At 32.7% G+C, this 14,487-nt stretch overlaps 1 protein-coding gene across 4 annotated transcripts in view; it reads right to left on the bottom strand.

Moving 5' to 3' along the window:
- Positions 1 to 2,878: 2,878 nt before the first annotated feature.
- Positions 2,879 to 14,487, bottom strand: part of LOC128222244 (unconventional myosin-Va-like) — an 87,342-nt gene continuing 75,733 nt past the window's right edge. For all 4 annotated transcript variants that reach the window (XM_052931197.1, XM_052931200.1, XM_052931201.1 and 1 more), the window contains 7 exons: positions 12,783 to 12,929; positions 12,386 to 12,537; positions 11,697 to 11,937; positions 10,949 to 11,076; positions 10,148 to 10,305; positions 8,545 to 8,716; positions 2,879 to 7,612 (listed from right to left, as the gene is read on the bottom strand). In XM_052931197.1, the coding sequence (XP_052787157.1) occupies positions 7,373 to 7,612; positions 8,545 to 8,716; positions 10,148 to 10,305; positions 10,949 to 11,076; positions 11,697 to 11,937; positions 12,386 to 12,537; positions 12,783 to 12,929 (1,238 nt within the window). In that variant the 3' untranslated portion in view covers positions 2,879 to 7,372. The remainder of the gene's footprint in view (positions 7,613 to 8,544; positions 8,717 to 10,147; positions 10,306 to 10,948; positions 11,077 to 11,696; positions 11,938 to 12,385; positions 12,538 to 12,782; positions 12,930 to 14,487) is intronic.

Here is a 14,487-nt window from a genome sequence, read left to right as displayed (position 1 = left end):
CCAACCTGATTGTGCCAAGGTGGTGGTAACCCCAGCATTTATTGATAAAGCTATGTTGATGCATGTATAGTCTGTCTGAGTTGTTTATACGTATTGAGTCTCTTCTTCGTTGTATTTCGGGCACGAGCCAAGCGATGTTTAACAGTTGACGTCATGTTGTTGAATGTTTGGCAAATGGACATGTCCCTGTATTTTCCTTTTCGTAATATTTTCTCTGACGTCCGTTGAATGAATCATTAATAAACTAGTTGTGTAAACATATGTGTATGTGTATGCAGTTTAGCTTGTTATTTAGTTTGCTATTTTACAAATATTTAAATATCAACATGTCTCTTTGTTAACAACAATGCCGTTTTATATTCAATTGTACACGAGCTGATAACATTTTACTTGAATAAATACAATATTTGCTTGAATGTTTTGCAAATGGACTAAGTTCCTTAGTCACTCACAGGACATAATTTGTATTAATGATCCTATGGAGGATCCTTCCCTTAAACGTAAACCGGACGCCGACGCCAGCACCGGGGGCTATTAGTAAAGCCTCATTATTATTCGAAAAGTCGAGCGAATAATTACTCACTTTTTTCCTGCGGAGTCAAGCGTAAGATAACATCATGATTTATTGCGCTGTCAAGAATAAAAAAAACAGGATATTGTACTGAAAATCAAGCATGACGAAATACAATATTTTATTTCGAAGTAAACCATGAAATAACACATTGTTTTACTGGACAGTCAAGCATAATATAACACCCGTGTTTTACTGCACAGCAAGCATTCATTAAACTATATTTTACTGTGATTTTAAAGATAAAAAGCAGGATGTTTTTCTGCGAAGTCAAGCATAAAATAACAAGATGTCTTACATAAAATAAAGCAATTCTTACTGCGCACTTTAAGCATAAAAGAAACCGATGTTTTGAACACGCACGATTTAAGCAATAACAATTCAAAATAAATATACAATAAACTCATCATATATACCAAGATTGGTCATAATATGTCAACCCTTAATAAGTTATTCAGTACTAACCATTTGTCTATTTTTAGAAAGTGGCATTGATCATGACACTTGGGACCCCAAACACAATCCCATAATAGGTCTCAATAAACTCATCATATATACCAAGATTGGTCACTATATGACAAACCTTTACTTAAATTAATTGATACCATTGGTGAATTTGACGCTGCCCTCCCGCCCGAGCAACGACACAAGTCATTCTAATAACCAGTCTTTGTGTAAACCAAACAAAACAATGTGCCTGTCAAAAGCAATACAAGGTAAAGAAAGTATAATTAAAAGGCCATATATTGTATTAAGGGCTAATATGGAGTTATGTGACCTAATTGCAAGATGGTCGTGAATAAGTGTGTTAAGTATTCAGTCTAATGTGCCATTAAAATGAAGGCTAAAACTTTAACCTGACACAGTGCGTCATAAAACTTTAACCTAAGTTCCTTCGTCAATCACGGGACATAATTAATTTGTATTTATGATAATATGGAGTTATGAAACATCATGTGTGATGGTCCTGACTAATTATGTGTGATCAATTATGTGATGTATTAAGTGCATTAAAAGGGTTTTGGAGTTAGAAGTGAAAATGCCAACCTGCCCTTAATCTTTAACCGGACGCCGACGCCAGCACCGGGGCGAGTAGTATGAGCCTCATTATTATTCGAATAGTCGAATTAAAAATAAGTTTTACTGCGGAGTCAAGCATAAAATAACACCATGTTTTATTGCGCTGTCAAGAATTAAGAACAACAACATGATATTGTACTGAAAAGTCAAGCATAAAATAAGGTAATACTTACTGCGCACTTAAAGCATAATAAAAGACGATGTTTTGAACATGCACGATGCATGTTACGCTTTATTATTCCATAGTTAGCAATCACAATTCAAAATAAATATACATTGTACAAGTGGGTTGAATGCAAAACTCAATTAACATATTAAAACAACTCTGATATTTGACACAGTTTAGTAAACACTAAATGCCATATAGTAAATTATTTAAAACTACAATGATAACCACAATTTTAAAGGGGCGTTCTAACGTTTTATAGTATCAGACTGAAGTAATGTATAACTAAATCTCAGGGTCGCTTGTCGGATGAATATATCAACAAAAGATGTAAAACTAGAGTTCCGCGAAGCGGATTCACTGCCGCCTGTCGGAAGTGATCATCAATATTTTCTTAAACAGGTCACAACGACCTTGACCTTTTAACTACTGACGACGAATTATATACGGGTCTTCTACTGACCAAAAGCAATGTGCATATCGAGTTTAAAGACTACTCATATTCGGCTTAAACAAAGACTTTAAGATAGGAAAAATCAACTCAATTGTATCACATTTTTGAAAAAAAAACAACGATCATCCCCATACAACCTGTGAGAGTCCCTTCTTAACGGCTCAGGTATTTAATGCAATCTAGAAATCTTCTAAAAAAGGCGTTCAAGGAAGCAGACAATTACACACAACAACAATAATATAGTTTAAGTATCATCTTTAACATACAGTTATAAAATAACTTGGTTTAGATGTAGCAGCTTATCAAGGTATACGAATTACAACATTCTTTATACTATTGCAGTTTGCCATCGTTATGCTTTTGCAGAAATTGTGTGTATATTTTTTTTAAATTTTTGGTACCCGATGTTCAACCATGTGATATTTAAATGCCCAATGATCCTATAGTATTCTGCTATTATTTGACAGGGTGTGATGTGAATAGAAATAATATGTTAAAATTGATACTGTAAGCTATTCCAAACATCTTCTCTCGCCTTGAAAACATACCAAACTGGTCAGTTCATGGTCGACATCAGTAGATAAACAAAGTGCAATAACGACATACAATGAGTTGTTGTTGTTTTTTTTGTATAAAATTACATATCATTATTCATTACTCTAGTCGTCTTTGAAATTCTACCAAAATTATATTGGATCAAAAGATATCAAACCTATGATACTATTGCTAACGGCTTGATGATAAGACAAGCTAAAAATTACATTGCATACCTTAATATCAAATATATTGAAAGACGAAATCAATGGAATGCATTTTAACCATCTAAATACTTCCGGGTAGCTCATATGAACAACATATAATGTTTATGATCTTATATTCATATTTGTACATGATTTGTTTTTGTTTGTGTTACAAAATATTAATATAGTTCAATCTTATATAAAATAAATGTACATTGAAGTAGTCTGTTTTACAAATTTGATTTTATCTACTAAATCTTTAGCATTAGATATCCAGGAAAAAACACAATGTTTTTTTAAAGTCTCAGAATTCTTCAAATAGAAAATATTCACAAATTGTACTAAAACAAATACTGTGAACTTACACTGATCATGTTGACTTAAGAGATTTCAAGAAATATGGGTCAGAACATGCAAATGCACTACAGACTTTGACAAGCCAAAATATTATTTATCAATTTCAGATTTTGACAATATATCTTGACATCGTATAATTCACAAAAAAATCGTTTTAGCATACACCATTTGTTTATTTTGAACGTATAATTACCACATTGAATACTTTGATTGTGCTCATATTTTGTATATCTGGAATATAAAAATGTTTTTATTATTGTTTCAACGGAATATACTTCAACAACAACAGTAAATCACCATCCACAAGATGCCCATGACCATCAGAATATGTCGACACTGCATGCTAAGTTGCTAACATCTTTGTGCCATTATATAAATACATTAGTTATTTTGTTGTCATTTTCCTCCGAAATACCAATTTTCATCAAAATGACCATAATATTTTCTTTCAGCATGGTACATTATAGATTTCTTCCTGTGTTGCTGTTGTTGATTTTTACAGTAAAAGCAGACTAGAGCACATTTCTAATGTACATATACAACAAATAAGCAACAAACACGCATTAGATAAATATCCAATCAAGTATGACTATCACTCAATGGGCTGATTGTTGAGAACAGTATTAAAATTAACAACAAGATACAAGCATCTTTATTTGAAGTCGGTACATATACATATTAAGTTGAATTAACAACGTTGATACCGTGGTCATCGTCAACTTTCAAAGTGATACTGTTCTGGAAGATTAATGGATACACTTGTGATCAGCTGTATTTAATCTCACTAAAATTGAAAAACTGTTTTAGCTGAACTAGATTATAGTTTAATATGTGCGCACATCATCAAATGTTTCACCTTTAAAACTTCAAATCAATGACGCTTATCACGTTGTTAACTTTAACAAAGTTCTTAACAAACGGCCCGTTGTTTATTTATTATACATTTAATACAATATTTAATGACATTTGTGTAAACTCATAACAGTAACAAAAGCCATTTTCCTATAATTATATTGCATATATGTATCTGGGGAAAAAACTTTGTAGAAAATGTCTATGTATCAAACTTAACAGATGTAAATTTATTTACAAAATCTAACAAGTAAACAAAATATCTGTATAATGTGTATATTAACCATAAAATAATGCATACTTGAAAACATACTTGAATGTGCTAGTATACTGTAGTTTGTTTTAATTTCGCAAATGTTTAAGTTTTGCAAAGTTTCCACAATCAATCAGGTTGCAATTTGAAATCTTACACAATATTTTTTTCACCATTGCATTTAGGTGCAATTAAGGGCCTCGCATAATTTAGACCTCGCCAAATAGGCCAAAGACATTAACTTTGGTAAAAATAGTGAAACTAGTGTCTATGGAAATTAAAGCATTCTACAGTTCACTGAACATTTCCAAAAAAATGTCATGCAGAGGGAACCAATTTATTAAGTTATAGAAATATTTAATAAAAATATTACAGTGTTTTCGTTATGTTAAAAAAACGGTAAAAAATATGCGAATTGTAAATAAAAAAAATATGTCTTAATATGTAGCTCTTTAAAGAATATTCAATACAAACTCTTGTCTACAAAAGTACAAAATAGAAGCACAATTTTCTAAACAAACTACAAAAATGTTTGACATATTATGTATGCGCTTTGTGTATATTTATCCGGATAATTACATGAAGGAACATACATATGATTTATTAACATTATATGTGCTATTCGACTGACAAAATTGACCTTAGATTTAAAATTTCAAAATCATAGACAAGAATTGAACTCAGTTCCATTCTGGAGTAGGTTATTTTAAGTGACATGCCCCTGGAATAAAAAAAATTAAGGTCAAAACTAAATTGACAAACAAATGTTAACACTTATGCCTTAAGTCGATATATTTATATCCTGAAATGTATGCTGTATATTTCTATTCCAATCTGCAAACAAAGTTAAAAGATTGTCTCTGTAAAAACTGAGACAGACAAATCCTTTGTATGGTATCAGTTTTTGTGTCAGTATATTAATGAAATCTGCTCATATTTATGATTACATGATTACATGAACTTCATAAACAAATGACAAAGATATCAAAATGATTTGATACAATAAATCGAGCACACATGTAATGAATATGTAGAAGCTTTTTTGCACTCACATATCAAAATGTATGCCATTTAACTCTTAAAACAGTGGACATGTAGTAGTAACTATGTCATTTTATATTTTAACAACAAGGAAATGATATGCTTAAATAGTTAACAACCATTTTTATACACACTAAATGCAAGTTCAACTATAACTTACTGTTTACAAATGAACATAGCATTTTAAGTCTTTGATGCATTGAATGTTCATGGCTTTAAGTACACCCCAAGTTATCCATTAATGAATCATACCTTTAAAATAGTGTTGATTTTTTAGCAGTACAAATTATTTTTAATTCCAAAACTTATTAAAAGACTGAAAAGTATGCTCTGCTACATTCATTTGCAAACAGAAGTATTTAACAGAAAAAATATCCCTATATTGTAAACACTGAAAAACAATGCATTAAACTGAGTTTGTTTTTAACATGATATTTATCACTTTCATGATATTCTTCAAATAAAACAATGCTTAACATAACAACAATCATTTATTTATAACAATATAGCAATACTTGTTTTATCATTATAAATTATACAATTAAAATACATAATCAAAATTCTTATATTCTACTTTTAAAGAAACCTAAAGTAGTTCAAGTACAATTATGGAATGTGCCATATGACTCATTATTAGCCACTACTCTCGAAACACACACTATTGGATATGACAAAATTTACATATTGATAAATAATGTTTTAAAAACAAAAAACCTATTGGGCTCTATGGAAGGGAAATTTGGGGTTGGAATAGAACTGCACTACTTGAAAGCATGCAAAATCATCCTTTTCTTTCATAATAAGCCATTTTGAAAAAGTATTTGTGTACACAACGTGTGATATAAAGATTATATTTTCACTTATACTTACTGATCAGCATGCAATAAATAACCACTCATGATAACACATCACAATATGACTATCAACAAAGCCATGAATATCAGCATGACTTTTCACATTGGCATACAAAATCACATGGCTGTGATAAGAAGACATTTACTACACTATCCGATGGGATCACTGGGAGAGAGATTTGGGGTTGGAATGAAACAGCATCACTTAACAACATGCATGAGATAAACAATGAACTCATTGCCTCTTTATTTATTTAAATAAAGTTATTGAATAAAGTTCTTTTTGCTACCAACTTAAAAATGATATAATGTACAACAATGATAGAATCAATTCTGCTATATAAAAAAAATATTTATCCAATCCTAGGCTGACTTCATTAAATGAGACAACTGTTTACATACACTTATGGCAGTGTGCACAGCTAAATGTATTTCTAAGGTGATTTAGGATTTACAGAAAAAGTGGAAAAGCTTTCATCCAATAGATAAAATCATCCTTGGATCTATAGTGCACATGAGTATAGGTAAAAAAGTTGACCATTATCATTGAAACATGGTTAAGTGTCAAAATAATATCAATCCATCAAAAAAATGTGATTCGAAAACATGTAATTTATCTTCATTCTACAACAAAACTTAACTATGGCAACTTCAACTTTCATATTTGACATTGCTACAGCTTGCCATAGCTAAGGCTACACCTTAAATAAGCCATTCATATCTTACATGTAGCTAGAAGGTCACCATGGATACAATGTTATTTTAAGAATTGGTACAATTTAACATTACCATGGTTAAGTGTAGTTTACCATTACTATAACTTTTCATTGGTACAACATAGCATCACAATTGCTACAATTTTATATAAAACATGGCAACTGGCAAGCTAGCATCTGCAGTTGTTTCGGCATATCATTGGCTAAACTTTTATTTTGCTATTGGTCCAGTTTTATCATTACCATAGCTACACACTTAATGAATCACGAGAGCTTGTAAGTTACAAGCTAACATCTTGAAACAAGCTTGTTTATATGCAGTTGTTCAGGGACTTCTATGGTTTCTAGGATGATTTTGGAAGGGGTGAACGGGAATGTAACAGAATACGAGAATTTCAGGTCCATAAGGAGGGAATTGTCAGTGTTTACACGTTCTTTCAACTTCTGCTGAATTTTGCGTATGAACGATATTGGAACCCGCTCCTCAAACTCGTCCACTGGCGTGTAGAGGTTCAGGATTTTGACAATCTGTAAATAGAATAAAGTACAGTACATATTAATAGAGGTAACAAAGACAATGCTGTTAAAATCTGACAATTTAACATTTGCCACTTTTGACCGATTTTGATCTCGCTGGACTGATTGCAGTTAAAGAAAATGGCTAAAAAAATGGTCAAATCTGATTTTTACTGTTTATATAAATGTCAAAGGAATTATTAATTCCCCAGATTAGGTTCAAGATATCTGTAAATAAAACAAAATACATATTGCATAGCATACTAGGATTTATGAACACCCCAAGGTTCAAGATTTTGACAGTCTGGTCATAGAACAAAATACTACAGCTATAATAGGATTTATGAACACCCCCAGTTGAAGCTCAAGATTTTGACTGTGTGAAAATAGTTCAAAATACAGAACATTATACAAGAGCTATCACAGGAATTACGAATACACCCAGAAGAGATTAAAGATTTTGACAATCTTAAAATCGAAAAAAATCAGTACATAATTCTCACAGGAATTATGGAATTATAAATGCAACCAGACCCTACCTGGACAGAGGAGAGGCGATATGTCTTGTTTCATTTTAAAAATGCTGTCTATCTTTTGGTATAATATGACAACAGCTAATACAATTGCTGCTAAATATAACACTGTTATCGGTATTCAATATAGCACTACTAGGGTCCATATAATATCACTCGAGTCCATACAAATCAGGTCCAAAATTCTGAGATCCATATATAAGGAGTTTCATTCAACTGAAGGTAGCTGTTCAACTACTGGTTGGTGGAGATAAGGGTGACCGCCAACCACAGGTTTTCAAAGGCGCAATAAAAAGACTGCTGATTGGGTTGCCACTAATTGCTATTTTTTATCCATCTACTTGGTAAATTTGAAAGCCCTGCAGTAACTATAACACTACTCAGTTCTATGCAGTAAAAACAGCCCTTTACCTGGGGAACAGTGAGTTTGGAGCACATGTCACACACACTGTCCACGTCAGCGTCGGTTTTTCGTGCCTGAAGAAGCTGGGAGGCTTGGACGATGGGTTCCAGGCTGGAACCCGCACCTGATTCCTGGAGTTTGTTATCACGTAACCATTGTTCCATGTGGGATAGGTTGTACCTGGAAGATAGCAAGGTTAATGGATAGTTCAACATCAAGAAATGCGATGGGTGGCTTAAAGATTTTAAAGTTGCACTCTCACAGAGAGACCATTTGACAACTTTTGATTTTTTCGTCCTGGAATGAGCCAATTTTGCATCTGATATAAGACTGCTGACAAAAGATCAGATCGGAGTTTTTATATTTACTTGAGGAAGTTAACATTTAATGGCCAAAAGTGCTACTAATGCTTTAAGAAAACATAATTTTTTCGGCATAATAAACAATATTGATGAAAACCTGTGATCTGATCCTATGATCTGGCCCCAATTTCTCCAAACATCTTAAGTCTCTTAAAGCAGGATTAAGCTAAACTCACTATTTTTTTTTCAATAACTTGTATAATATTTACTTCTTTAAGAGTTTTTATACTTTAGATAGTAATTATCTGTATGTTTATTACATTTAACCATTTTTCATAAATCAAAAATGAATTTAAGTATGTATTTTGGCTAATTGAAATAAGCTACTTAAGTCTGTTAAGCTTAAGAAGTTTTTAGAAATTTGGGTCTGAGCATCAGTAAAGAGTAACTAGAAATGTGTCCATAGGACACGGATGCCCCCACTTCGATTTTTTGTCACAGAAAATAAGCCATAATGATTATTCAGGATAATCTGCACATATAGGATAAGTTGAGTTGAGTTGGGTTTTACGGCATCGCAAGACTGTATAGGTTATATGGCGCCATTCAGGCAGGAAAAAACTTGTTGGATCCACATTGGACACATACTTTTCAAGAATTAGATTGGAAACATATATTTTTGAAGTATTTTTGGCAAAAAAGGGCCGTAACTCCTAAATGACTAAAGCGATTTCCATGACTATCGAACTTGATCAAGATATTATGGTCACAAACATGTGTTTAAAGTTTGGTGAGGATTGGACAAACAGTTTTCAAGAATTAGATTGGAAACATATATTTTTGAAGTATTTTTGGCAAAAAAGGGCCGTAACTCCTAAATGACTAAAGCGATTTCCATGACTATCGAACTTGATCAAGATATTATGGTCACAAACATGTGTTTAAAGTTTGGTGAGGATTGGACAAACGGTTTTCAAGAATTAGATCGGAATATATTTTTGAAGTACTTTTGGCAAAAAAGGGCCGTAACTCCTAAATGACTAAAGCGATTTCCATGACTATCGAACTTGATCAAGATATTATGGTCACAAACATGTGTTTAAAGTTTGGTGAGGATTGGACAAACGGTTTTCAAGAATTAGATCGGAAACAATCTTCGGGACGTACTAACGTACAGACAGACAGACAGACAGACAGACAGACAGACAGACAGACAGACAGACAGACGTACGGACAAGGGCAACCCTATATGCCGCCACTTTGTGGGGGCATAAAAACGAATACAAAGGGTGTGTAACCACTGACTCACCGTATCTGCATGCCTTTGGACCAGTTACACATCTCCTTCCTGAGTAGGAGATTGTTGAGTGCACTCGCACCGAGGAAGTAGTACACTTGACGAAATATCTGTTTAACCAGCTCCGGGTCCACAGCGTGTTGTGTAAGAACTCGTACAAATTGGTTCATCTGTAATTTAGAGTTAAAGCGTATGATTATTTTTATGTTAATGGGATTTCCCATTCAGAAATGTGCAATTTTACAAACACAAGAGTGATAAAACTACTCACACATGCCGCCTTGGCATAAAAAATTTACTTAAAAATCCATTGCATAAGCAGCTTTTTTATTATGCTGATTATAACAAGAGATGTTTGTCAAATACAATACCACTTGAGGGCTGCTTGGTTAGAGTTGTATAAAGGTGTTTTAAGAACGAAACATGTTATGCAGATTATGACAAGAGATGTTTGTCAAATATTAAACAACTTGAGGGTTGCTTGTTCAGAACTGAATAAAGGTGTTTAAGAATAAAATCATTGATTTTAATGCTTGTCTTAGGAAAGTGAAGACAAACATTTTAAACTGAACTGTGAACTCAGTTTTCATACAAATATTGACCTTGACCTTTGACCAACCAACTGATATCCAAAAGGTCTTATATATGTATTTTAAATTATAACACAAAATATAAATATGGTTTTAACATGGATGCATTTATTTATTTTGTATTTTTATCATGTATTTAAATGCCATGTTATGTACATTTTATTTCTGAAATAAATCTATCTAACTATCTATAAAGCATATAAAATATTAAAAAATTACATACAGCCTTCATGAGACTATCGAGAGAATGTTCTGGCGTGTCATCTGCACGACTGGAGCTGCGACCTCGGAGCCCGCTTGGTTTGCTACCCGTAAGGCCCGCAATAGCTTCATGGTCTAATACTGCTGCCACTGTAAAGGGAAGAAAATCCTGACCATTTTGTTCTCAGCTATTCATATACATGTACCTATACAACACGATTATAAAGGAGCGAACATCAGCATTGGTATGTCGTGTAGCAGCTGATGAAGGGGAGTAATTCAATAATTATCTAAGCATTCAATGAGTTATTGGCCATGCTCTACATATGTGTACTGTAACAAGTTTGTAACCAGTTTCATGTGAATATCTACAGACTGCGTTGTGGGATTCAGTTTCTGTTTTAAACTGTTGTTTTTTTTTCAATTTTAAGTAACAGTGATCTTGACATTGACCCTATTGGCTCCAAATGCAATCCCATGGTAGTCCTGTATTAGGTCTTCCTACATACCAAGTTTAATCACAATATGTCTACCCTAACAAACTATTCAGTACAATACAGTTTTAAGCCAGGACTGAAACTACAGTCTTTCTACATTGCCCACAACAACATCCAAACTATCATACCTCAACAAAAATAGATAGGCTAAAAAATAATCTTTCAATTGAATAGCAAAACAATTATTGTGTAAAAGATCCATCAAAATAAAAGATAAAGTGTGTGTTAACTTCTAGTTTCTTTTTTTAAAGATTTTTTAAACCCAAAACATACCAATAGATGGCTGTATTGTGGCTTCCATCAGCTTAATTAACGTCTGGTAAATCCACACGGCAAGGTCACTGAAGACTTGCCGATATTCGGCAAGATCAAAGTTCCGTAAACAATGTTCATTTTGCCGAGGAGTGTTTTCTTGTTGGAATTGTTTTTCTCCGCTGTACTGTTTTAATGTGTGCAGGAAACGACAGGTGTTTGCAAGCCACAAAGTGACACGGTCAAGGTCGTCATGATGTTTCTAAAATTAGATATTACATAATGATTCTAAAAATAGATCTGGATTTCACAAGATTTGTATCATTTCAATGAGTGAAAAATTTGTCAAGAATTGGCAGGCAATAAGACTTAATGTCACACTATGAAGGTCATCATGATGTTTCTTAATATAGATATAACAGTTCTTATGTTTAATTTCATTGGCACAGTAGTCACAGAGTGTGATGTTTTTCTGTGTGATAAAATGATGAACAACATTCCTACAAAGTTTTTCCAGACTAGGTCAAGGGAGAGAAGCACTTGTCATAAGATTCTTGGATAATACCAATCAATATATCATTATCAACATTTTTTTGTTGTATGTAACTAACATTTAGCCCATGTTAGGATGAAGAGACAAATTTGTGTTAATACTTTCTAACTAAAATTATCATTAAATTTGCAAAAAAATCAAATCAATAGAACATTACCTTGACAACTTTCTTGATTCCGTTGATGGTGCTGGTCAGGAATGATCTAACTTTCTCATCATCGTTCACATAGTCAGTGTGACGAACGCACATGAACAGGACGTAGGCTGGAAGCCCAGGTAACAGACCAGAAGCCACCTTTGGTTTTAGCTCTGAAAAACAACATTGTATTCTTATATACTTATTGAGTTAGTTAACATCATCATCATCATCATCATCATCACAATACCAATCATCAGCATCATCATCATCACGATTATAGCTCCAAATTTAATCATCATTTTATTTCATAAAATTTGAAACTAGTTTATAAAATGTCTATGTGAAGAAAGCTCTAAACTGTGAAAGACAAAATGGCCAGAAAGAGACTAAACTTGCCAAGACAAACATACAGTACCTAGTATTAAAGCTTTCAACAGCGCAGTTTCATCTTCTTTCTTATATTCCAGCATGCCCATGTAGTTCCTTTCCCGATGTTTCACCTGGGCCACATTTTCCACGCTCTTCGTCTCTTCTCTCTCTAACTCTGCTTGAATTTCAGCAGCTGAAAAGGGGAGATAATCAATTCAAAGGCAAGAAATGTCTGTTCAAACAGAATAACAACTCCCAAAGCATCTTTTGTTGGCCAGATGCATCTATTGTGTTACATGTCCGGTTTCTTTTTATTTATTCTCTCTAATTCTGCTTGAACTTGTGTCATTGAAACGGTGGAAACAATTCAAACCTCAAGGGAGGTTATGACTAAGGGGAATAACTGTTGCCCTTCCTCATAAATGTCCCTATGTTTTAAATATATTTTCATTTCGTTTTTCTAGTTCTGCTTGAATTACTGTCACTAATAAAAGGGACTGATCATAATCTTTGAATGCAACATTTTCCACAGTCTTTGCTTTTTCTTTTTCTAAATCTGCAGGCCGGTTCTACAATTTAAATAGTGAAGAAAAATACTGATGACCCAAGGGAAGTAACTCAGGGTTTTAGGCTCCTCATACTCTGCCTTATTAATTGCCACAGAAAAGGGAGATTATAAACTTCCTCTATGATTGTCCTAAGCATTATTTTCAGAGCATTCTGTATTATTTTGCTCTTCACTTGTAGTAGAAAAAGGGAGGTAAATATGCATGAAAAAAACTTCAATTTGACTTTATTACAATTTACTTCCTGCTGTTATCTTTTGCAAAAATTAATATAGAAGGTATAAATATTTGTTATGATTATATTTATAAATATTCCCTTGACAATATATTTTTACAACACTGATTCATTCACAATTGAAGAAAATACACGTTTTAAGACAAAAATGAACAAAATATTTAAATTAAAAGAAACCACAACTACAGATAAACATGAAAAAAAATCATTGAAACTCGCCTCGAAGCATGCAATATTCACTTCCTACTTTAATTTGATCAATAGCAAGTGTAAATGGATATTAATTATGGAGATTGGACGTCCTATCATTAAATAATGATAACAAACACGTTCAACGTTCAATCATTAAATACTGATAACAAACACTTTCCAAACTTCCTATTTGAATGATGTAACTTGGTCCTGACAAATACAGGTAGTGACTGCCATTTGACATGCAACCCTTTAGGACTATGTAACCATTGTTAGTATTTAAACAAAACGTAAGAGGATTTAGAACAAAACAACACGTCATCTTAGTGCAATAACGTAATAACTGCATATAAAAATTGAAGCAGATATTGAGTTCTTGCACTACAGTAACTAATAACCTGCCATTTATTTATCTATCATCTCTAATGACATTGCAAAATTCACCAGGAAAATAAACATACGTGTTTGTTTACAACGCTTTCTCTTCCTTACAGTAAGAAATCTTTGTCTTCACAATAAGGCATTTTCTGTTTAGTTAAGTAAGGTATTGAATGTACAATTATGTGAAATGTTGATGCCTGCAGATAACCTATCCAGCTTACTATGAAGGGCTATCTAAGCCAACTGTTGTTATGTATATATATTTTTTTCACAGGTCTTTTGACTAATTTGGACATAAAGCAATTTTTTTGGTCAACATTTATTACTGGATAAATATGGACCAATCAATAAACATTTAACTCTGACCAAACATTAAT

Source organism: Mya arenaria, chromosome 16 (assembly GCF_026914265.1).
Source record: "Mya arenaria isolate MELC-2E11 chromosome 16, ASM2691426v1".
Taxonomy (NCBI): Eukaryota; Metazoa; Mollusca; class Bivalvia; order Myida; family Myidae; genus Mya; species Mya arenaria.
The sequence above is the reverse complement of the archived record's forward strand: the minus strand, read 5'-3'. Positions and strand labels throughout refer to the sequence as shown.